Source organism: Panulirus ornatus, chromosome 11 (genome assembly GCF_036320965.1).
Source record: "Panulirus ornatus isolate Po-2019 chromosome 11, ASM3632096v1, whole genome shotgun sequence".
Taxonomy (NCBI): Eukaryota; Metazoa; Arthropoda; class Malacostraca; order Decapoda; family Palinuridae; genus Panulirus; species Panulirus ornatus.
The window spans coordinates 67,345,223-67,369,725 of record NC_092234.1 but is presented as its reverse complement, the minus strand read 5'-3'; the positions used below and the strand labels follow the sequence as shown (position 1 = coordinate 67,369,725).

The window sequence follows — 24,503 nt, the reverse complement described above, 5'->3', positions numbered from 1 at the left end:
TCCATATCCTGGTTGGTAACACTACCAGTACCAAGGTCCATATCCTGGTTGGTAACACTACCAGCACCAAGGTCCATATCCTGGTTGGTAACACTACAGCACCAAGGTCCATATCCTGGTTGGTAACACTACCAGCACCAAGGTCCATATCCTGGTTGGTAACACTACCAGCACCAAGGTCCATATCCTGGTTGGTAACACTACCAGCACCAAGGTCCATATCCTGGTTGGTAACACTACCAGCACCAAGGTCCATATCCTGGTTGGTAACACTACCAGCACCAAGGTCCATATCCTGGTTGGTAACACTACCAGCACCAAGGTCCATATCCTGGTTGGTAACACTACCAGCACCAAGGTCCATATCCTGGTTGGTAACACTACCAGCACCAAGGTCCATATCCTGGTTGGTAACACTACCAGCACCAAGGTCCATATCCTGGTTGGTAACACTACCAGCACCAAGGTCCATATCCTGGTTGGTAACACTACCAGCACCAAGGTCCATATCCTGGTTGGTAACACTACCAGCACCAAGGTCCATATCCTGGTTGGTAACACTACCAGCACCAAGGTCCATATCCTGGTTGGTAACACTACCAGTACCAAGGTCCATATCCTGGTTGGTAACACTACCAGCACCAAGGTCCATATCCTGGTTGGTAACACTACCAGCACCAAGGTCCATATCCTGGTTGGTAACACTACCAGCACCAAGGTCCATATCCTGGTTGGTAACACTACCAGCACCAAGGTCCATATCCTGGTTGGTAACACTACCAGCACCAAGGTCCATATCCTGGTTGGTAACACTACCAGTACCAAGGTCCATATCCTGGTTGGTAACACTACCAGCACCAAGGTCCATATCCTGGTTGGTAACACTACCAGCACCAAGGTCCATATCCTGGTTGGTAACACTACCGTCCTCTCACCGAGGGGTTCCCAGACGCTGTGTACACACATGTATCCCTTTACCTCCCCACTTTAGAATAAGTAAATACATAACGTGTTGTATGGCAGCCTACCCATTAGAAATTGCCCCTTAAAATTTCTATCATATTATCATTATTTCTCTGAAATCCTCCTTACCTCAACCTTCCTTAATTCGTTTTATCTTTCCTTGTCTTTAATTCCATTAGTATCTTCATTTGTCTATGTGGCAGCTGCTTATCTGACAGCCTAAGTCATATCAGAATTGCTCAGTTTACAAATCCTGGTATTTATGGTCTGTCGTGATGGTTGGTATCCATAGAGTTTGTCCGGAACTCTCAATCCTGAACGTAGGTGAGGTATGATTAATGCAGGAAAAAAAGGAGTGCAAATGTATTTGTAATCTGGGATCACCCTTTATGTTCCATTTTAATCCTACACTGCTAAATCATCATTAACACAGAAATCTAACATATAGATGTATACAGAATGGCCTATAAATTAATGGCATATAGATAAATGTTCTATGTATTCATCATAATTACAACAGATCTATGCTTATCATAAATATTCCTATTTATCTTGTTAACAGCAGTAGATTTTTTCGAATGATGTGGACGTAAGAAATGTCAGGAGGGTAAATTGTTTGTTCTTTTGCCCTACGTTACCTGAGACACGAGAGTTCCATATTTCATGAAATGCTAACTAGAAAAAAGTCACGCATACACTGAGGAATATGCCTCTTTGTAGTAAGATATTTACACCCGCTTTTCCTTTTCTTTATAATGACACATATGTGTGTCGGTGAATGTTCATGTACATTCATCTTCGTAAAAAAAATCCATATCTCACGTCTTCAGTAAAACGTCGAGACGAAACAATTCCCTGGTATTGGACGTCATATTTCAAGCACTACACAAGTTTCTCCGTCACACAGTACAGACAAGAACATGATTTGACTTAAGGTACGAGCAATTCCATCATGACTTGAAAGAACACTGGGAAAACACTGGATGAAAACATTCGTGAGTTTTGTGTCTGTGATATTAAACTTGGCGGGAAGGGAGTTATACAAGGGTTCAGCTATGCGCTTTTGTTTTGTTGTGTTTGCTTTCTAATAACAGTTGGTTGGGAAGGGTATTACACTTCCGGCAAGCTATGAAAGGGCTTTAGTCCGCCACACAAGGAAGTACCTATGTATCTTCCACTTAAGTGAATTGTCCATTTCATAACAGTCTCGTAAGTAGCGTTTTCCAGATAATGAAAGAAGCACAGACATAAACTAAAACACACACACACACACACACACACACACACTATATATATATATATATATATATATATATATATATATATATATATATATATATATATATATATATATATATATATATATATATATATTTATATATATATATATATATATATATATATATATATATATATATATATATATATATATATATATGTATATATATATATATATATATATATATATATATATATATATATATATATATATATATATATATATATATATATATATATTTTGTTTGTTTTCTAAATTGTTTCTTACATTTTTCATATGTATATATATGTATGTGTGTGTGTGTGTGTGTATGTGCGTATGTGTGTGTATGTGTGTGTGTGTGTATATGTATATATATATGTATATTATCCCTGGGGATAGGGGTGAAAGAATACTTCCCACGTATTCCTCGCGTGTCGTAGAAAGCGACTAGAGGGGACGGGAGCGGGGGGCCGGAAATCCTCCCCTCCTTGTATTAACTTTCTAAAATGGGAAACAGAAGAAGGAGTCACGCGGGGAGTGATCATCCTCCTCGAAGGCTCAGAGTGGGGTGCCTAAATGTGTGTGGATGTAACCAAGATGTGAAAAAAGGAGAGATAGGTAGTATGTTTGAGGAAAGGAACCTGGATGTTTTGGCTCTGAGTGAAACGAAGCTCAAGGGTAAAGGGGAAGAGTGGTTTGGAAATGTCTGGGGAGTGAAGTCAGGGGTTAGTGAGAGGACAAGAGCAAGGGAAGGAGTAGCAATACTCCTGAAACAGGAGTTGTGGGAGTATGTGATAGAATGTAAGAAAGTAAATTCTCGATTAATATGGGTAAAATTGAAAGTTGATGGAGAGAGGTGGGTGATTATTGGTGCATATGCACCTGGGCATGAGAAGAAAGATCATGAGAGGCAAGTGTTTTGGGAGCAGCTGAATGAGTGTGTTAGCGGTTTTGATGCACGAGACCGGGTTATAGTGATGGGTGATTTGAATGCAAAGGTGAGTAATGTGGCAGTTGAGGGAATAATTGGTATGCATGGGGTGTTCAGTGTTGTAAATGGAAATGGTGAAGAGCTTGTAGATTTATGTGCTGAAAAAGGACTGATGATTGGGAATACCTGGTTTAAAAAGCGAGATATACATAAGTATACTTATGTAAGTAGGAGAGATGGCCAGAGAGCGTTATTGGATTACGTGTTAATTGACAGGCGTGCGAAAGAGAGACTTTTGGATGTTAATGTGCTGAGAGGTGCAACTGGAGGGATGTCTGATCATTATCTTGTGGAGGCTAAGGTGAAGATTAGTATGGGTTTTCAGAAAAGAGGAGTGAATGTTGGGGTGAAGAAGGTGGTGAGAGTAAGTGAGCTTGGGAAGGAGACCTGTGTGGGGAAGTACCAGGAGAGACTGTGTACAGAATGGAAAAAGGTGAGAACAATGGAAGTAAGGGGAGTGGGGGAGGAATGGGATGTATTTAGGGAATCAGTGATGGATTGCGCAAAAGATGCTTGTGGCATGAGAAGAGTGGGAGGTGGGCTGTTTAGAAAGGGTAGTGAGTGGTGGGATGAAGAAGTAAGAGTATTAGTGAAAGAGAAGAGAGAGGCATTTGGACGATTTTTGCAGGGAAAAAATGCAATTGAGTGGGAGAAGTATAAAAGAAAGAGACAGGAGGTCAAGAGAAAGGTGCAAGAGGTGAAAAAAAGGGCAAATGAGAGTTGGGGTGAGAGACTATCAGTAAATTTTAGGGAGAATAAAAAGATGTTCTGGAAGGAGGTAAATAGGGTGCGTAAGACAAGGGAGCAAATGGGAACTTCAGTGAAGGGCGTAAATGGGGAGGTGATAACAAGTAGTGGTGATGTGAGAAGGAGATGGAATGAGTATTTTGAAGGTTTGTTGAATGTGTCTGATGACAGAGTGGCAGATATAGGGTGTTTTGGTCGAGGTGGTGTGCAAAGTGAGAGGGTTAGGGAAAATGATTTGGTAAACAGAGAAGAGGTAGTAAAAGCTTTGCGGAAGATGAAAGCCGGCAAGGCAGCAGGTTTGGATGGTATTGCAGTGGAATTTATTAAAAAAGGGGGTGACTGTATTGTTGACTGGTTGATAAGGTTATTTAATGTATGTATGACTCATGGTGAGGTGCCTGAGGATTGGCGGAATGCGTGCATAGTGCCATTGTACAAAGGCAAAGGGGATAAGAGTGAGTGCTCAAATTACAGAGGTATAAGTTTGTTGAGTATTCCTGGTAAATTATATGGGAGGGTATTGATTGAGAGGGTGAAGGCATGTACAGAGCATCAGATTGGGGAAGAGCAGTGCGGTTTCAGAAGTGGTAGAGGATGTGTGGATCAGGTGTTTGCTTTGAAGAATGTATGTGAGAAATACTTAGAAAAGCAAATGGATTTGTATGTAGCATTTATGGATCTGGAGAAGGCATATGATAGAGTTGATAGAGATGCTCTGTGGAAGGTATTAAGAATATATGGTGTGGGAGGCAAGTTGTTAGAAGCAGTGAAAAGTTTTTATCGAGGATGTAAGGCATGTGTACGTGTAGGAAGAGAGGAAAGTGATTGGTTCTCAGTGAATGTAGGTTTGCGGCAGGGGTGTGTGATGTCTCCATGGTTGTTTAATTTGTTTATGGATGGGGTTGTTAGGGAGGTAAATGCAAGAGTCCTGGAAAGAGGGGCAAGTTTGAAGTCTGTTGGGGATGAGAGAGCTTGGGAAGTGAGTCAGTTGTTGTTCGCTGATGATACAGCGCTGGTGGCTGATTCATGTGAGAAACTGCAGAAGCTGGTGACTGAGTTTGGTAAAGTGTGTGGAAGAAGAAAGTTAAGAGTGAATGTGAATAAGAGGATTATTAGGTACAGTAGGGTTGAGGGTCAAGTCAATTGGGAGGTGAGTTTGAATGGAGAAAAACTGGAGGAAGTGAAGTGTTTTAGATATCTGGGAGTGGATCTGTCAGCGGATGGAACCATGGAAGCGGAAGTGGATCATAGGGTGGGGGAGGGGGCGAAAATTTTGGGAGCCTTGAAAAATGTGTGGAAGTCGAGAACATTATCTCGGAAAGCAAAAATGGGTATGTTTGAAGGAATAGTGGTTCCAACAATGTTGTATGGTTGCGAGGCGTGGGCTGTGGATGGAGTTGTGCGCAGGAGGATGGATGTGCTGGAAATGAGATGTTTGAGGACAATGTGTGGTGTGAGGTGGTTTGATCGAGTAAGTAACGTAAGGGTAAGAGAGATGTGTGGAAATAAAAAGAGCGTGGTTGAGAGAGCAGAAGAGGGTGTTTTGAAATGGTTTGGGCACATGGAGAGAATGAGTGAGGAAAGATTGACCAAGAGGATATATGTGTCGGAGGTGGAGGGAACGAGGAGAAGAGGGAGACCAAATTGGAGGTGGAAAGATGGAGTGAAAAAGATTTTGTGTGATCGGGACCTGAACATGCAGGAGGGTGTAAGGAGGGCAAGGAATAGAGTGAATTGGAGCGATGTGGTATACAGGGGTTGACGTGCTGTCAGTGGAGTGAATCAAGGCATGTGAAGCGTCTGGGGTAAACCATGGAAAGCTGTGTAGGTATGTATATTTGCGTGTGTGGACGTGTGTATGTACATGTGTATGGGAGGGGGGGGGGGGTTGGGCCATTTCTTTCGTCTGTTTCCTTGCGCTACCTCGCAAACGCGGGAGACAGCGACAAAGTATAAAAAAAAAAAAAAAAAAAAAAATATATATATATATATATATATATATATATATATATATGTATATATATATATATATATATATATATATATATATATATATATATATATATATATATATATATATATATACATATATATATATATATATATATATATATATATATATATATATATATATATATATATATATATATGTATATATATATTCTACCTTCGTACTCCTTGTGTTTTAGAAGGCGACGACTAAAAGAGGCAGGAAGGGGTGGGGGGGGGGGTAACCCTATCCCCACGGTTTCTTTTATTTCAATTTCTAAAAGAGGAAACAGAAGTCAGGCGGGGAGTGCTCATCCTCCTCGGAGGCTCAGACTGGAGGGTCTAAAAGTGTGTGCACGTAACCAAGATGAGAAAGAAGAGATGTAGGTGGTATGTTTGAGGAAAGAAACCTGGATGTTCTGGCTCTGAGTGAAACAAAGTTCAAGGGTAAAGGGGAAGATTGTTTTGGGAAAGTCTTTGGAGTAAAGTTGGGGGTTGATGAGAAGACAAGAGCTGACAAAGGAGTAGCTCTACTAATGAAGTAGGAGTTATAAGAGTGTGTGATACAGTATAAGGAATTAAATCATAGATTGATCTGGATAAGTCTGGAAATGTGTGGCGAGTTATGGGTGATTACTAGTGCTTATGCACCTGGCCTTGAGAAGAAAGATCATGAGAGGCAAGTCTTTTGGGAGCAGCTGAGTGAACGTGTTAGCAGTTTTGATGTACGAGACCGGGTGTGAGTGATGCGCGGATTAAATGCGAAGGCGATCAGTGTGGCAGTTGAGGGTATAATTGAGGCGCAGGGGATAGTCACTGTATGAATGGAAATGGTGAAGAGCTTGTGGAGTTTTCTGCTAAAGGACTGGTGATTGGAAATACACAAGTTACGTACACGAGTTGGAGAGATGGTCAACGGGCTAATATTATTAGATCATGTATTAGTTGAAGGGTGTGTAAAAGAGACACTTTTGGATGTAAATGTGCTGAGAGGGACGGTTGATGGGATGTCTGATCACTGTCCTGTGGAGGAGAGGATGAGGATTTTTATGGGTTTTCGAAAAGAGGAAACAATGTTTGGGACAAGATAGTGATGAAAATAAGTGACCTGGTAAAAGAGACTTGCATGAAGAAATATTAAAAGAGATTGAGTGTAGAATGGCAAAAGTTGAAGGTAAATGAGGCTAGAGGAGTGGGGGAGGAATGGGAAGCAGTGATGGCATGTGCAAGAGATGTACGTGGCATGCGAAAGGTGGGAGGTGGGAAGATCAGAAAGATTGGTGAGTGGTGTGATGAAGAAGCGAGTTGATTGTGAAAGGGAAAAGAGAGGCGTCTGGTTTGTAATTATAGGGAAGGAGTGCAAATGACGGAAGTGTATAAGAGAAAGTGGCAGGAGGTCAAGAGGAAGGTGCAGAGGTTGAAAAAGAGTAATAAGAGTTGGGATGAGAGAATATCAATAAACTCTAGGGAGAATCCGATGTTTTGGAACAAGGTAGATAATGTGCGAAAGAGAAGGAAACTAATGGGAACATCCGTGAAAAGGGCAAAAGGGGAAGTATAAACAGATAAAGATGAAGTGAGGAGGAGATGGAGTAAGTATTTTGAAGGACCGTTAAATGTGTTTGATGATAGAGTGGCAGATGTAAGATGTTTTCTTCGAGGTAGAATGCGAAGTGAGACTCATAGAAAGTGATTTGGTGAAGAAAGAACAGGTGGCGAAAGCCTTGCGTAAGAAGAAATAAAGCAAAGCGGCTGGAGTGGGTAGAATTGCACTTGAATCTATTAAGAAAGGGAATGACTGTGTTGTTGATTGGTTGATAAGGACTCAATGAATATACTTATCATGGTGAGGTGCCTGAGGATTGGCGGAATGCATATGTAATTCGAATTGTAGAGAGGCAAGGGAGATAAAGGTGGGGTTCAAATTACAAAAGTTTAAGCTTGTTGATTAGATTTGGTAAGTTATATGGGAGGGAAGTGATTGAGAGGGTGAAGACATGTAGAGAGCATCAGACTGGGGAGGATCAGTGTGGTTTCCGAAATGAGAGAGGATGTGTGGATCAGGAGTTTGCTTTAAAGATTGTCATAGAAATAATGAGAAAAACATATGGATTTTTATATGGCATTTAGAAAAAGCATATGATAGAGTTGATAGAGATGCTTTGTGGAAGGTCTGAAGAATATATGGTGTGGTGGCAAGCTGCTAGAAGCAGTGAGATTTTATCAAGTGTGTAAGGCTAATGTACGAGTGAGAAGACAGGAGAGTGATTGGTTCCAATTTAAGGTCGGTCCACGGTAGGGGTGTGTGATGCCATCATGGATGTTCAATTTGTTTATTAATGGGATGGTGAGGGAAATATATGCGAGAGTCTTGGAGGGATGGACGAGTATGCAGGCTGTGGAAGATGAAAGGGACTAGGAAGTGCATCAGTTTGCTGATGATGCACCACTGGTGGGTGATTCGAGTTAGAAGCTGCAAATGTAGGTTATGAAAGGAGAAACTTGAGAGTCAATGTAAATATAAGCAAGTTCATTGGGTTTAGCTGGGTTGAGGGACACGTTACTTGAGGTGTAGTTTGAGTGGAGAAAAATTGAAAGAAGTAAAGTATCTTAGGTATCTGGGAGTGGACTATCAGCGAATGGAACTATGGAAGCGGATGTGAGTCATAGGATGGGGGAGAGGAAGAAAGTTCTGGGAGTACAGGAGAGTGTGTGGAAAGATAGATATGTCTTGGAGGGCAAAAAACAGGTATGCTTAATGGAAGATTAATCCCAACAACATCATATGGATCCAAGGCATGGGCTATAGGTAAGGCTGTGCGAAGGAGGATGGATGTGTTGGAAATGAAATGTTTGAGGACAATATGTGTTGTGAGATGGTTTGATCAAGTAAATAATGAAAGGGTAAGATAGATGTGTGAAAATAAAAAGAGTGTGATTGAGAAAGCAGAAGAGGGCCTGTTGAAATGATATGGACGTATGGAGAGAATGAGTGAGGAAAGGTTGACAAACAGGATATATGTGTCAGAAATGGTGAGAACAAGAAGTGGGAGACAAAATTGGAGGTGGAAGGATGGTGTGATAAAGATTTTGAGGTATCAGGGACTGAACATACAGGAGGGTTAAAGGCGTGCACGAGATAGAGTGAAGTGGAACGATGTGGTATACTTGGGTCTACTTGATGTCAGTGAACTGAACCAAGCCATGTGGTGCGTCTGGGGTAAACCATGGAAGTGTCTGTGGGGCCTGGATGTGGATAGAGAGCTGTGGTTTCGGTGCATTACACATGACAGCTAGAGACTGGGTGTGAACGAATAGGGCCTTTTTGTCTGTATTCCTGGCGCTACTTCGCTGGAGCAAGTGGATAGCGATGGGGCGGGGTAGCGATAGAAATGGATGAAGGCAAGCCAGTATGAATATTTGCATGTGTATGGATGTAATGTCCCCGTATACGTATGAAGATGTATGTATATGTGCGTATGTGAACGTTATGTACATATATGTGTATATGCGTGGATGGGTCATTCTTCTTCTGTTTCCTGGCGCTATCTCGTTGACGCGGGAAACAGCGATTATGTATAATGGAATAGAATGAAATAAAACAATATACATATATATATATGTATATATATATATCATACAATTTCTCCAACAGTCAGGATCGAACCCGTGACCCCTGTGCAACAGGCGGGAGCGCTACCGCTAGGCTATGCTCGCTTCTTAATAGGAAATGACCATTTAAATACTATGTATTCGAATACCCTTCGTCTCACGTCGGTGAGCAACGGGCTCTACACCGGTCATTTTCCAACAGGCTCACATAGCCAGCAGATAGCATTTCACCGGACATAACTGTACAACGCTGAGGTATATGAATACGAAGAAAGTGCATATGAACGCGCACTTTCATAGATCATGCAAACCTGTATGTTCTATGAAGTTGCGAGTTCATATGCACTTTGTTCGTATATATATATATATATATATATATATATATATATATATATATATATATATATTGGAAAAGATCACAATTTTGCGCGTGATCAAGTATATTCCTATGAGTCCACGGGGAAAATGAAACACGATAAGTTCCCAAGTGCACTTTCGTGTAATAAACACATCATCAGGGGAGACACAAGAGTAAAATATAACTATCAGTTGATATACAACGAAGAGACGTAGTTAGGACGCCATTTGGTTAACAAGCGATTGTCCAAGACAGACATGTGGACAAGAAGGTGAATTGTTTACAGATTTTATCAACAATAAAGTTATCCAATTTGTATAGACCATCACCAATATTAAGATTATGATTCTTTGTGTATTGAAAAATATGAGATTCAATGATATTTCTCGTGGTAATAGAGTCAGAGTTGATAACTGAGATGGCATTACTCCAGTCAATACAATGATCATAGTTTTTAACGTGATTAAACAAGGCATTTGATTCTTGTCACGTTCTTATACTATATTTATGTTGCTTAAGTCTAACAGAAAGATCCTTACCAGTCTGCCCAACATAAAACTTATAACGATTTCTACATGGCAATGCATAGATGCATCCAGGAAAATCATCTGGTGAATTGCTCATTGAGATATTCTCTATAGTATTATTGTTGCTGAAGGCAACATTTACATTGTAGGATTTAAGCAACATAGGAAGTAAAGTTAGATTATTATCAAAAGGGAGAACTAAAAGATTCTTGGTGTCAATGGGAGGTTTGGGCTCAACTCTGTAAAATGATTTCATTGATAAATACCTTAATTTAGCAAAGAAATCATTACCACGAGAAACATCATTGAATCTCCAATCACTGAATACATAAAGAATTATAATCTTGATATTAGTGATGGTCTATACTACTTGGATAACTTTATTGCCGATAAAATTTGCAAACAATACACCTTCTTGTCCGCATAATACGTTTATGATACGCTCGTTGGCTGTCTTGGACAATCGCATGTTTACATTAACATTAACATCCAAAATTCTCTCTTTCCCACGCCTGTCAATTAACACGTAATTCGATAATGCTCTCTAGCCATCTCGCCTACTTACATACGTATACTTATGTATATCTCTTCTTAAACTAGGTATTCCCAATCACCAGTCCTTTTTCAGCACATAATTCTACAAGCTTTTAACTATTTCCATTTACAACATTGAACAACCCATGTACACCAATCATACCCTCAAATGCCACATTTCTCACCTTTGCATTCAAATCACCCATCACTATAACCTTGTCTCGTGCATCAAAACTGCTCCAAAACACTTGCCTCTCATGATCTTTCTTCTCCTGACCAGGTGCATAGGCACCAATAATCACCCATCTCTTTCCATCCACTTTCTGTTTTACCAAAATCAATCTAGAGTTTACTTTCTTACACTGTATCACATACTCCCACAACTCCTGCTTCAGGAGTAGTGCTACCACTTCCTGTAATCTTGTCCTCCCACCAACTGACTTTATTCCTAAGACCTATCTATTTATCTATATATATATATATATATATATGGTGAAATTGATGAGAACTGCTATTGACGTTTGTGTGAATAAATTGTACATCTCCTTTTCCATAGCCAGAGGTTGAACCATTATGTGACATTCATTTTTTTTTTTTTCATTCATTTCAAGCTAAAAGTTTGTTTCTAAATTGTTCTTACATTTTTCATATGTATATATATGTATGTGTGTGTGTGTGTGTGTATGTGCATATGTGTGTGTGTGTGTGTGTGTGTGTATGTATATATATATGTATATTATCCCTGGGGATAGGGGTGAAAGAGTGCTTCCCGCGTGTTCCTCGCGTGTCGTGGAAGGCGACTGGGGGGGACGGGAGCGGGGGGCCGGAAATCCTCCCCTCCTTGTATTAACTTTCTAAAATGGGAAACAGAGGAAGGAGTCACGCGGGGAGTGATCATCCTCCTCGAAGGCTCAGAGTGGGGTGCCTAAATGTGTGTGGATGTAACCAAGATGTGAAAAAAGGAGAGATAGGTAGTATGTTTGAGGAAAGGAACCTGGATGTTTTGGCTCTGAGTGAAACGAAGCTCAAGGGTAAAGGGGAAGAGTGGTTTGGAAATGTCTGGGGAGTGAAGTCAGGGGTTAGTGAGAGGACAAGAGCAAGGGAAGGAGTAGCAATACTCCTGAAACAGGAGTTGTGGGAGTATGTGATAGAATGTAAGAAAGTAAATTCTCGATTAATATGGGTAAAATTGAAAGTTGATGGAGAGAGGTGGGTGATTATTGGTGCATATGCACCTGGGCATGAGAAGAAAGATCATGAGAGGCAAGTGTTTTGGGAGCAGCTAAATGAGTGTGTTAGCGGTTTTGATGCACGAGACCGGGTTATAGTGATGGGTGATTTGAATGCAAAGGTGAGTAATGTGGCAGTTGAGGGAATAATTGGTATGCATGGGGTGTTCAGTGTTGTAAATGGAAATGGTGAAGAGCTTGTAGATTTATGTGCTGAAAAAGGACTGATGATTGGGAATACCTGGTTTAAAAAGCGAGATATACATAAGTATACTTATGTAAGTAGGAGAGATGGCCAGAGAGCGTTATTGGATTACGTGTTAATTGACAGGCGTGCGAAAGAGAGACTTTTGGATGTTAATGTGCTGAGAGGTGCAACTGGAGGGATGTCTGATCATTATCTTGTGGAGGCTAAGGTGAAGATTAGTATGGGTTTTCAGAAAAGAGGAGTGAATGTTGGGGTGAAGAAGGTGGTGAGAGTAAGTGAGCTTGGGAAGGAGACCTGTGTGGGGAAGTACCAGGAGAGACTGTGTACAGAATGGAAAAAGGTGAGAACAATGGAAGTAAGGGGAGTCGGGAAGGAATGGGATGTATTTAGGGAATCAGTGATGGATTGCGCAAAAGATGCTTGTGGCATGAGAAGAGTGGGAGGTGGGCTGTTTAGAAAGGGTAGTGAGTGGTGGGATGAAGAAGTAAGAGTATTAGTGAAAGAGAAGAGAGAGGCATTTGGACGATTTTTGCAGGGAAAAAATGCAATTGAGTGGGAGAAGTATAAAAGAAAGAGACAGGAGGTCAAGAGAAAGGTGCAAGAGGTGAAAAAAAGGGCAAATGAGAGTTGGGGTGAGAGACTATCAGTAAATTTTAGGGAGAATAAAAAGATGTTCTGGAAGGAGGTAAATAGGGTGCGTAAGACAAGGGAGCAAATGGGAACTTCAGTGAAGGGCGTAAATGGGGAGGTGATAACAAGTAGCGGTGATGTGAGAAGGAGATGGAATGAGTATTTTGAAGGTTTGTTGAATGTGTCTGATGACAGAGTGGCAGATATAGGGTGTTTTGGTCGAGGTGGTGTGCAAAGTGAGAGGGTTAGGGAAAATGATTTGATAAACAGAGAAGAGGTAGTAAAAGCTTTGCGGAAGATGAAAGCCGGCAAGGCAGCAGGTTTGGATGGTATTGCAGTGGAATTTATTAAGAAAGGGGGTGACTGTATTGTTGACTGGTTGGTAAGGTTATTTAATGTATGTATGACTCATGGTGAGGTGCCTGAGGATTGGCGGAATGCGTGCATAGTGCCATTGTACAAAGGCAAAGGGGATAAGAGTGAGTGCTCAAATTACAGAGGTATAAGTTTGTTGAGTATTCCTGGTAAATTATATGGGAGGGTATTGATTGAGAGGGTGAAGGCATGTACAGAGCATCAGATTGGGGAAGAGCAGTGCGGTTTCAGAAGTGGTAGAGGATGTGTGGATCAGGTGTTTGCTTTGAAGAATGTATGTGAGAAATACTTAGAAAAGCAAATGGATTTGTATGTAGCATTTATGGATCTGGAGAAGGCATATGATAGAGTTGATAGAGATGCTCTGTGGAAGGTATTAAGAATATATGGTGTGGGAGGCAAGTTGTTAGAAGCAGTGAAAAGTTTTTATCGAGGATGTAAGGCATGTGTACGTGTAGGAAGAGAGGAAAGTGATTGGTTCTCAGTGAATGTAGGTTTGCGGCAGGGGTGTGTGATGTCTCCATGGTTGTTTAATTTGTTTATGGATGGGGTTGTAAAGGAGGTAAATGCAAGAGTCCTGGAAAGAGGGGCAAGTATGAAGTCTGTTGGGGATGAGAGAGCTTGGGAAGTGAGTCAATTGTTGTTCGCTGATGATACAGCGCTGGTGGCTGATTCATGTGAGAAACTGCAGAAGCTGGTGACTGAGTTTGGTAAAGTGTGTGGAAGAAGAAAGTTGAGAGTAAATGTGAATAAGAGCAAGGTTATTAGGTACAGTAGGGGTGAGGGTCAAGTCAATTGGGAGGTGAGTTTGAATGGAGAAAAACTGGAGGAAGTGAAGTGTTTTAGATATCTGGGAGTGGATCTGTCAGCGGATGGAACCATGGAAGCGGAAGTGGATCATAGGGTGGGGGAGGGGGCGAAAATTTTGGGAGCCTTGAAAAATGTGTGGAAGTCGAGAACATTATCTCGGAAATCAAAAATGGGTATGTTTGAGGGAATAGTGGTTCCAACAATGCTGTATGGTTGCGAGGCGTGGGCTATGGATAGAGATGTGCGCAGGAGGATGGATGTGCTGGAAATGAGATGTTTGAGGACAATGTGTGGTGTGAGGTGGTTTGATCGAGTAAGTAACGTAAGGGTAAGAGAGATGTGTGGAAATAAAAAGAGCGTGGTCGAGAGAGCAGAAGAGGGTGTTTTGAAATGGTTTGGGCACATGGAGAGAATGAGTGAGGAGAGATTGACCAAGAGGATATATGTGTCGGAGGTGGAGGGAACGAGGAGAAGAGGGAGACCAAATTGGAGGTGGAAAGATGGAGTGAAAAAGATTTTGTGTGATCGGGGCCTGAACATGCAGGAGGGTGAAAGGAGGGCAAGAAATAGAGTGAATTGGAGTCATGTGGTATACAGGGGTTGACGTGCTGTCAGTGGATTGAAGCAAGGCATGTGAAGCGTCTGGGGTAAACCATGGAAAGCTGTGTAGGTATGTATATTTGCGTGTCTGGACGTGTGTATGTACATGTGTATGGGGGGGGGTTGGGCCATTTCTTTCGTCTGTTTCCTTGCGCTACCTCGCAAACGCGGGAGACAGCGACAAAGTATAAAAAAAAAAAAAAAAAAAAAAAAAAAAAATATATATATATATATATATATATATATATATATATATATATATATATATATATATATATATATATATATATATATATAGATAGATAGATAGATAGATAGATAGATAAATAGATAGGTATCCTGATATGAAAACAAAACCCACACTAGAGAAATGATAATAATTCTGGAGCTCTACATTTTGGCCCAAACCTTAGAACCCTCTTCGGAAAAGTGACAAAAGATTAGATACATTAAACGTTAGCAGAAAAATGTAGAGAAAGATTGGCAATAGCAGGTTAGGTACAATGACCTGCTATAAGTGTTTGGGTGGGATTGGCACCTAATATAATGCTCTTATGCTCTTACCTGCTGCTAATATTATCATGTCTGTCGTCCAGATCTTTATTCGCTCAAATATGGAGCACAGTTCCTCCAACTTTCTATTAGCCAGAGTGGAAGCGAAGGCCTTCCCTTTCATTGATTCTCTTGGCATCACTTCTCTTCAAGCATCCTTCTCTACCGCGATGTTGCTGTTCTCTCCCTATTCTCCAGGTATTAGTTTGGCAACTATTCTTGTGAGCTGTCTGTAAGTGGCCCTCCTACCAAGACATGAACTCCTGACTCAGATCTAGTTGCTGCTTCCCATAGTTTCTGTATGAAAGCCAGCCGAACGAGAATGGAACGTTGTGATACTTCCTCACTTCCTCGTATAGCGAAACAGTAAAACTCTCTTCCTTCTTCCATTCTCTCCCCTTTTTATATTCTCTGTACCTTTCTGCAAACACCTGAGGAGCTCTGATTAATTTCCTCTTTCTTTTCCTTTCGCCTGAGAGGTAAATGACTGGGACATGTTTTGTCCATGTAGTTTGGTAGGTTAGCACCAACCAGGGAGATACTATCGCCTGGGGGTTGGCAGAAGTAGTGACAGCGGTGAAGTGAGCCAGCTCAGCAGTCGCTGTCATGTTTTCCCTCCCTGGCCCGGGCTGCTGTCTCTCTTTCCTCTCCGTGATACACGAGAGTTGGTGGGACTCGATCTACAAACCCAAATTTTCCCTCCATCCCTCACATTGCACTTGACGACACGTAAATCACGCCGGTCTTCATCCTAAATCATAAATTTTCTTTATCCCTTGGAATTAGGAAGTAAGAAAACTACCCCAGTGATCTGCATGTCATTAAAGGCGATTGATCAAGGGCCGGAGCAGGAGGCTGGAAAACTTTCCCTCCTTGTGAGATCAAGAACAGAAGAAAGAGACAAGAGAGGATTTCTGCCCGAGGGCTCAGGTGAGATTGTCTGAATGGGAGTGGATGACACCAAGGCTCTGAGGGGTGGATAGACGGCTCTGAGGGATGAGCTGAAGAGCAAATGGATAGGGTTGTTTGAGGAGTGTTCAGGAGGTAAAACATGGGGTACATCCAGGATGAGGAGGGCGAGATAGGTACTATCTTTGATGAGGTGAGCCCGGATGTCATGGCTCTGAGTGACACCTAGGTGAAGAGAAAGTGGATAGTGTGGCTCTAGGAGTGCTTGAGGGGTAAACTCTGAGGTCAGGATAAGTGGATAAGTAGGAAGGACGGGAGTGGTACTTCTGCTGAAGGAGGAGCTTCAGACTGTGTTAAAACCACTCGATATAGGCGGTTTGCTACATATCAGTCCCCACAGACGGCGGGTTTAGAGCAAATGTATGAAACGTTAAAAAGAAAAACCTGGCGGATTTAGAGCAATGTATGAAACACTGGAAAGAGAAACGAGTCTCGTAGGCTATTAAAACAACGTCGGGCATTTTAAACACACTACCACGCAGAAATATGAACCCTTGCAGCTCCGCTACGGCCTTTAAATCTTGGCTCGCCACCGCCATTTAATCCTAGTGTGTACGCAACGACCCCAGCGCGTGATTATCTCCCTAACGTAAGTCCTTCTAATTACCTATTTGTACTGTACGGGGAGGGAGTTTTACACTCATGGGGCCCCATCTCTTGGATACTGGGTCTTCCTCTGGTAAGTATCATCAGAATCACTGTTCTTGGTCTGCTGATACGGGTGAGAATGATAGTAGCCTGTGAGGGAGGCGCATAGCAGCCTCCTGCCTAGGTATCTTTCGGTAAAAGAGCCTCGTTGATATTTCTGTGCCCTGGTTGATATTGGTTGGTGACATTTGGTACCTATACGTGCCTCTACTTAAGAAGGGAAACATGTGAGCCTTCCAACAAGGACCATATATGCAGTGGGAGTGTATACAGTTCTTAGAATCTTTAGGTGTTCGAGATTGTTCATTTGGTGGTTATTACCTTTCGCTGACGGCCTTAATGACCCCTGCAGATGATAGGCCTGAAGCCCGAATGATTAACAAGCCAGCCTTCAAACGCGGATGGGAAAATGATTCCCGTTTGTAATACGAGAATCGTCCTTGATGGGTTAGAGGATGAAAGAAAATGGGTTCAAGATTGATGCTGGCGAGGATGACAACGGAGTGCGAGGGGTGGGTGACGGGCAGCCCTCATGCACCTGGTAAGGTTGATGAGGGTGTAACTTGGGGCGTGAAGAACCTGCTGTATTGAAAATAGGGAACACCTCGTCACACAGTGTGCTGAAAATGAACGAGAAGTTACTGGGAGTACATGGTTTTAAAAAAGTGGTGTCATAGTAGTACGAGAGTGAGTGGGGCTGATGATGAACAGGAATTATTGGATTTTGTGTCAACTAACAGGTGTTTCCAGGAGAGACAGTTGGATGTGAAGGTGCTGAGGGAGGGAGAGAGGGTGGGATGTCCAATCATTTCCTGGTTGAGGAAAATGTGGGAGCTTTTACTGGGAAAAAAGACGTGTGGACAAAAAGTGAAAGTGAGCATTATTGGACAAGAAGCCTGTGTGCAGAGATACCGAGATGGATTAGATTAAAAATAAAGGAGGGTGGGGGCACGAGCGAGAGTATCAAAGAGACGGAATTGGAAAAGAAGTGGAAAGCATATAGAAAAGTACCGCTTACATGTATGGGTGACAAATGTGGTATGGGAAAGGTGGATGTTCCCATATGAAAAAGATGAACTGCTAATGAAAAAAAAAAAATAGGTATATGAAAAGTATGTGATGGGAAGGAGTACGAGTGATTGGGGATTGCACCAAAGAAAGCGGCAGAAGGTCAAAAGCAAGGTACCAGAGCTTGAAAAGAGGACGAATGAGAGATGAGATGACAGTATCAGTGAACTTTAAGGAAATGGTTGAAAGTATTTCATCTCATATGGTCCTGGATAAGGTGCTTCTTACATGGTCCTGGATAAGGTGCTTGAGGAGTGAAAGAATACATGAATAGGACCCTAATGTAAGAAAAAGGGAACACAAATGAATACTCGACTTGCAGTTATGTAAGTTGGCTGAGTAAGCCTGGTAAGTTGTATCGAAGAATGGTGAATGGGAAGGTGATGGCATTCACAGATCCTCAAGCTAAGGAGGGGAAATGTCTTTAGGAATTGTAGGGGATGTGTGGACCAAGCGTTTGCTCTGAAGAATTTGTGCAGAAAAAATACTTAGGGAAAGAAAGGTATGAATGCGGCATTAATAGACCTGGATGAGTCTTATGATAGGGCTCTTATAGAGCCCTTAGAATATAGTTACAAACATATCAGCATGGGAGGAAGACTACTAGAAGCAGTGAGGAGTTTTTACCGTGGGAGTAAGGCGTGTATGCGAGTAGGAATGGAGGATGATGAGTTGTTCCTGATGAAGGTGGGTCTGCGTGAAGGATGTGGTAAGTCACAGTGGCTGTTTAATTTGTCATGGACGGGACGGTAAGGAAGGTAGATACAAGAATAGTGTAGAGAAGTGCGGGTTTACAGCCCGAGAGGCGAGTCAGCTGCTGCTTACTGATGACATAGTTCCGGTGGTAGACTCGAGAGAGAAATAACAGAAGCTGATTTTTCAATCTGGGAGAGTATGTGAATATGAAGGGGGAGACACAGAGGAAGTAGAGAGCTTTAGGTACTTTGTCTTAGACATAGCGGTAGATGGAGCCAAGGCGGATGAAGTGCGTCAAAGAGTGGTACAGACTGTCCTGAATACGTCGGGTTGTGTGTGGAATGAGAGATCAGTATGAGTTAGGGCAAAGATGAGTATCGTTGAAAGTAAAGTATTCCTGACGGAACTGTACGGATGCAAGTCTTCTGCTATAAATGCAAAAGGGCGGAAGAGGGAGGATGTGTTTGAAAGAAAACGCCTGAGGACAATACGTGGCGTGAGGAGGGTTATTCGTGTAAGAAATGGTAGTGTTAGAGCGAGGTGTGGTAGCACAGTGCAAGTGCATTGTGACTGACAAAGCTTACCAGGGTGTGCTGGCATGATTCAGACAAATGGAGAGGATGAGTGAAGAAAGAATGACTAAAAGGATCTACGTGTCAGAGGTAGAGAAATATAACAGTCAGCTAATATACATCGAAGAGACGAAGCTAGGACGCCATTTGGTAAACATGTGATTGTCCAAAACATGTTTTGGACAATCACATGTTTACCAAATGGCGTCCTAGCTTCGTCTCTTCGATGTATATCAACTGAGTGTTATATTTCTCTCTTGTGTCTCCCCTGATGATGTGATTATTACACGAAAGTGCACTTGGGAACTTTTCGTGTTTCATTTTCCCCGTGGACTCATAGGAACATATGTATATATATATATATATATATATATATATATATATATATATATATATATATATATATATATATGCAAGTGGTGTAACTATTGCTTTATTGTATATTCACAAAAAATCTCTCATTAATGCACAAAATATTTATACCACGTTATTTTTCTTTGCCTAATACAACTATGTTATATATGGTAACTTCATATTATCATGCGTCCCTGAATTATAGTTTTTTATAATCAATATGCAAATTCATGCAAGTACGTGACCCGAAATTTATTCCGGTCGTCATCCTCATATGGTGTATCTGGTGTTAAGTATGAACATTTGTTAATATAGCAGTCGGTCGTATGTTGCTAGACGAACACACAGACAGACAGGCACAGGGAGTGTGATGGAGAGCATAAAACCTCCCAGATTCACTATGTGATGTGGCAGGATATAATATGTAAACCAGAGTACTTGAAACTATTTACTTGTCTATATAGTGTTTTATCATAAAATGTAAACAGGATACATGAAAGTATCTATTCATTTTTTTAGTGTTTTATTATAATATGATATCAGGATACATGAAACTATTTGCTTATTCATCTAGTGTTTTATCATAATATATAAAAGGATACATGAAACTATCTATTTAGGGTTATATTATAACATATAAACCGGAATGTGTGAAACAATTAATTTAGTGTTTTATGATTATGTGTCAATGAGTAACGTAACATTTCCAGACATCCACGTGAATTATATACTGCAGTTTGTTGTATGTGTCTTCTATCACAGTGCTGCCCTAGTGGTCAGTTCCTGTGTTACTGACTCACGAGATAGTGCTGCCTCTAGTGGTCAGTTCCTGTGTTACTGACTCACGAGATAGTGCTGCCTCTAGTGGTCAGTTCCTGTGTTGCTAACTCCTCTCTATCCCCCAGGTGAGGAGCCAGCAGCCATGCACAAGAATAGCACATTGCCTCACTCCCGACACATCCCAGCACCAGGTGACTCTCTCTCTCTCTCTCTCTCTCTCTCTCTCTCTCCTCGTACTTACGTAATTTTGAATCAAGGTAAAAATTGGGGTCATATCAGAGGCACATCACTTGCACATGAAGCCTATTCCCGCTCTGGAGAGTGGGTACATATTGAGCTTTTGATATTTGTATCCAATATTGGACGTGAAAAATGTCTGCCTCTTTGATGCGTAACCCCTTCGTGACCTTTGATGACGGAAGGGTTGCTTTCTGGAGCTAATATACACCTTCACTCGACGTCCTAATAGTAACTCACTCATACTTCAGTCGATGATGAACCCTTGTTTCAGTGATCAGGACGCACAGCTAGATTTCTATTGCCTTTTTAGTCCTGTATGATGATCAGTTCTGGGGGAAATATTCAGAGGCAAATATATTATCCAGTTTCTTATATCTTGCTCTTATGAATATAATTTGTATACTATTTTCTGTCTTTCTTAATTTCAACACTTTTCAATTCACTTTATCTCCTACCCAGTAAGAACTTTACTTGGATATTCTAATTTCTCGAGAATGTCTATACCATCTTCCTCCCCTCAAGGGATTTGTTGATAGAGACGCTTATTGTTTCTCCGGCAGCTTACCATTACCTTCTACCCCGACTTATCCCGCGGCTCTGATTTCTGAGGTGGTTCTTTTGGTTTGTTTAGTAACTGGTCCATATGGCCCCATCCATGACTAAAGGGCTCTTTCATTTTAAGAGTAATTTCTTGAAATCATCAACTCTTCTCCTCTCTTCGCTCCATCAATTTTGTCTTAATGTTAATATATAATTGACAAATGGTCATTTCTATCTCGTTTTAGACGCTGTGGCTACCATGTTGTAGCCACCATTTCTCAATCGTCGAACTAATTCTGGACACTGTGACATTCCCTCTGCTACAGGCGAACACCCGGCAGCGGTACACACCAACAGTTCCTCCAGCGGCAGCGGCAGCAGCAGTAGCAGCAGCGACAGCAGAAACACCAGCAGCAGCAGCAGCAACAGCAGCAGCAGCAGCAACAGCAGCAGCAGCTGGGGAGTGACTGGTACTCTGGCTGTCCTCCTGGTGGGGACCTTCTACAGAATAGTGGGGTCCGTGTGGGTCGAGGTGACCTAACGCCCCGTCGTCTCCCCTCCGCCAGGGTTGGGAGGTTGGTACCTTTGCCACGCTCACCTCCTGACCTTCTCTCTGTACGTTTCACTTCGACTGTGTGTAAGTGTCATTGCATGTAAGCGTTATACCACTGGATGATATGTACAATGTCACCATACAGAAGTTTTAAGATTATATATCATTTAATAAAGTCTGGCTTTTTCATTGACCTTTCACTCGATTTTCGAGCTTATGACTCATTTTAAATGGCTCATGACCTTTCCTTCCAACCGCGTCAAAACGCATAGTGTCGTCCTTTAAATGAAAATAATACATTTAAATCCTGTTGCTATTGTCAAGAACGTAAGGAAAAAGAAAGATTCGTCACCATTAATCTATGAAAGAGGAATGATTAACATCTTTTTTTTTTACATAAATTACTAGTTTAACGTAATGTTAATATGATTTTGTATAACGAGAAGGTTACTCGTTACCCACCTCGTTGATCAAAGAGTGACACTCACGTCAACACAGAGGTATGTCAACTTCTCAAGCAAATGCGTCGCCAACAAAAGTATATATAACGTCACGAGCAAAGTTTGGAACCAACGTGTTTCCAACATATACCTAACGAGCTTCACAAGAGAGAACGCTAAAGCTAACTCGTTTATATCATACTAAACGCTAGAACTCATATTTGGCAGGGGAGCTCAGCTAATAAACGCTTCGATGAAAAAAAAAAATAGAATCTAATTATGTCATTCCAACACGAGGTTTCAAAGTTTCTTCAACCAGCAGTGAATGTTACGTCCAACATTTCTGCCAACACTGAACGTAGTACTAACATGATTTACCTGCAGTGATTACTAAAACTAACTTGGTTCATAAGCAGTAAATGTGAAATTAGATTTATTTCAGAAACCGTGCATGCTAAAAGTAACATGGTTTACCTAGAAAGACTACAAAACTAATATGGTTTACCAAGAGAAACTACAAAACCCAACATGGTTTACTAAGAAAGACCACAGAAAACCCATGGATTACCAACCGTAAACGGGAAAATATTCTATTTCACAAACAGTGAACGCTAAAACCAGTACAGTTTCGCGAGTCACCAGCAAAACCAACTTGGCTGAAACAGTGATCATTAGAGACATTTGGTGCCACGAGCAGTGAATACCAGAACTAACATGGCATATCAACATTGAATACCAGAACTAACATGGCATATCAACAGCGAATACCAGAACTAACATGGCATATCAACAGCGAATACCAGAACTAACATGGCTCATCAACAGCGAATACCAGAATTAACATGGTTTACCAACAGGGATAATAGAACTAACATGGTTTACCCAAAGACAACGCTAGAATCAACATGGTTTACAAAAAGACGGCACGAAAAAATACAAGGTTTACCCAGACAAGAAAATATTACACACACACACACACACACACACACACACACACACACACACACACACACACAAATACCTGCACCTTACATATGATTTAATAATTTTCATTCATTTCATTTGTTTCATTCCTTTTTCCTTCCTGCAAAATGTGCACGGAAAAGAGGAGGTGCAATAACAAGCGAGAGGATCCGGTGTGATCTTCAGTGTAGTACAACTTAGGGTTCAATATTTTGTTTCCTAACTCGCTGTCATGATAACAGTCGACCGGTGTCCTCACCCCAGAAAAAAGTGATTTATGGAAATGCACAAATTTTTAAAGCCATGAGAAGTGTACATAGCTCTCTCTCTCTCTCTCTCTCTCTCTCTCTCTCTCTCTCTCTCTCTCTCTCTCTCTCTCTCTCTCTCTCTCTCTCTCTCTCTCTCTCTCTCTCTTTCCATGAGAAACGGATCGTTCTAGACACATGTATGCAAATTGGATCTGCCATTCACAAGGGCAACTTATACAAGCCGCCTGGGATAACGTCCTGTCATAAAAATAAATAGTGATGATCGGGCGAATTAGAATGAATTCTGAATAGAAGAAAATCAGAACCAAGAGCTGTCTTGACAAACGTATAGTGCTTTGCGGAACACTAACTTTCGCTCGAAAAATATCTGATTAAAGATATATATATATATATATATATATATATATATATATATATATATATATATATATATATATATATATATATATATATATATATATATATATTGATAAAATGATAAGAAAATTGCATTTTTTATTAGATTATTTTCTGAATTTTTCAAGTCGCCTAATATCTCCTTTGATATGCGTGGGGAGTTTATGTAGGATACCTTCTAGGATTGTCTCATCGCCTCGATTTGAATCTCTCAAATCATCATCAGGCGTGTGTGGAGAGGCCGGTGGAGCAGCTGGGAATGACTGCGGGTGGCTGGGTGAGGCTGGGTAATACCGATAGGCGGATGTGCACGTAACGCTGCACGATAATTGGTTGTAACGCGATGCTGGGGCGTGTAGCTGGAGTAGTCTGCCTTGGCCCGTGTTATGGTTAAGTGGTGGTTGTTATTACATGATAATTAGTGTTTCGGCGATGTGTAGGCGTCTTGTTTCTTCTTTACGACGTAGTAACTTTGTAAATCTAACAATCGTCTCTCATGTGAGGGATATGTGGGTGTTCCTTGGTGACATGTAGTTTGATGGAGCCTTCTTGTAGGTGTAGGTGTAGGGTGAGTCTTCTGGATAGTACTCAGGTTGTGCTTCCCACGTAGGTTAGGTACTCAGGTTGTG

General features: G+C 41.3%; 1 protein-coding gene across 1 annotated transcript in view; it reads left to right on the top strand.

The window, feature by feature from the left end:
- Nucleotides 1-21,981, top strand: part of LOC139751627 (zwei Ig domain protein zig-8-like) — a 416,836-nt gene extending 394,855 nt beyond the window's left edge. Inside the window, exons 6-7 of the mRNA XM_071667247.1 lie at nt 20,599-20,664; nt 21,580-21,981. Coding sequence (XP_071523348.1) covers nt 20,599-20,664; nt 21,580-21,794 — 281 coding nt within the window. The 3' untranslated portion in view covers nt 21,795-21,981. The remainder of the gene's footprint in view (nt 1-20,598; nt 20,665-21,579) is intronic.
- Nucleotides 21,982-24,503: the final 2,522 nt, after the last annotated feature.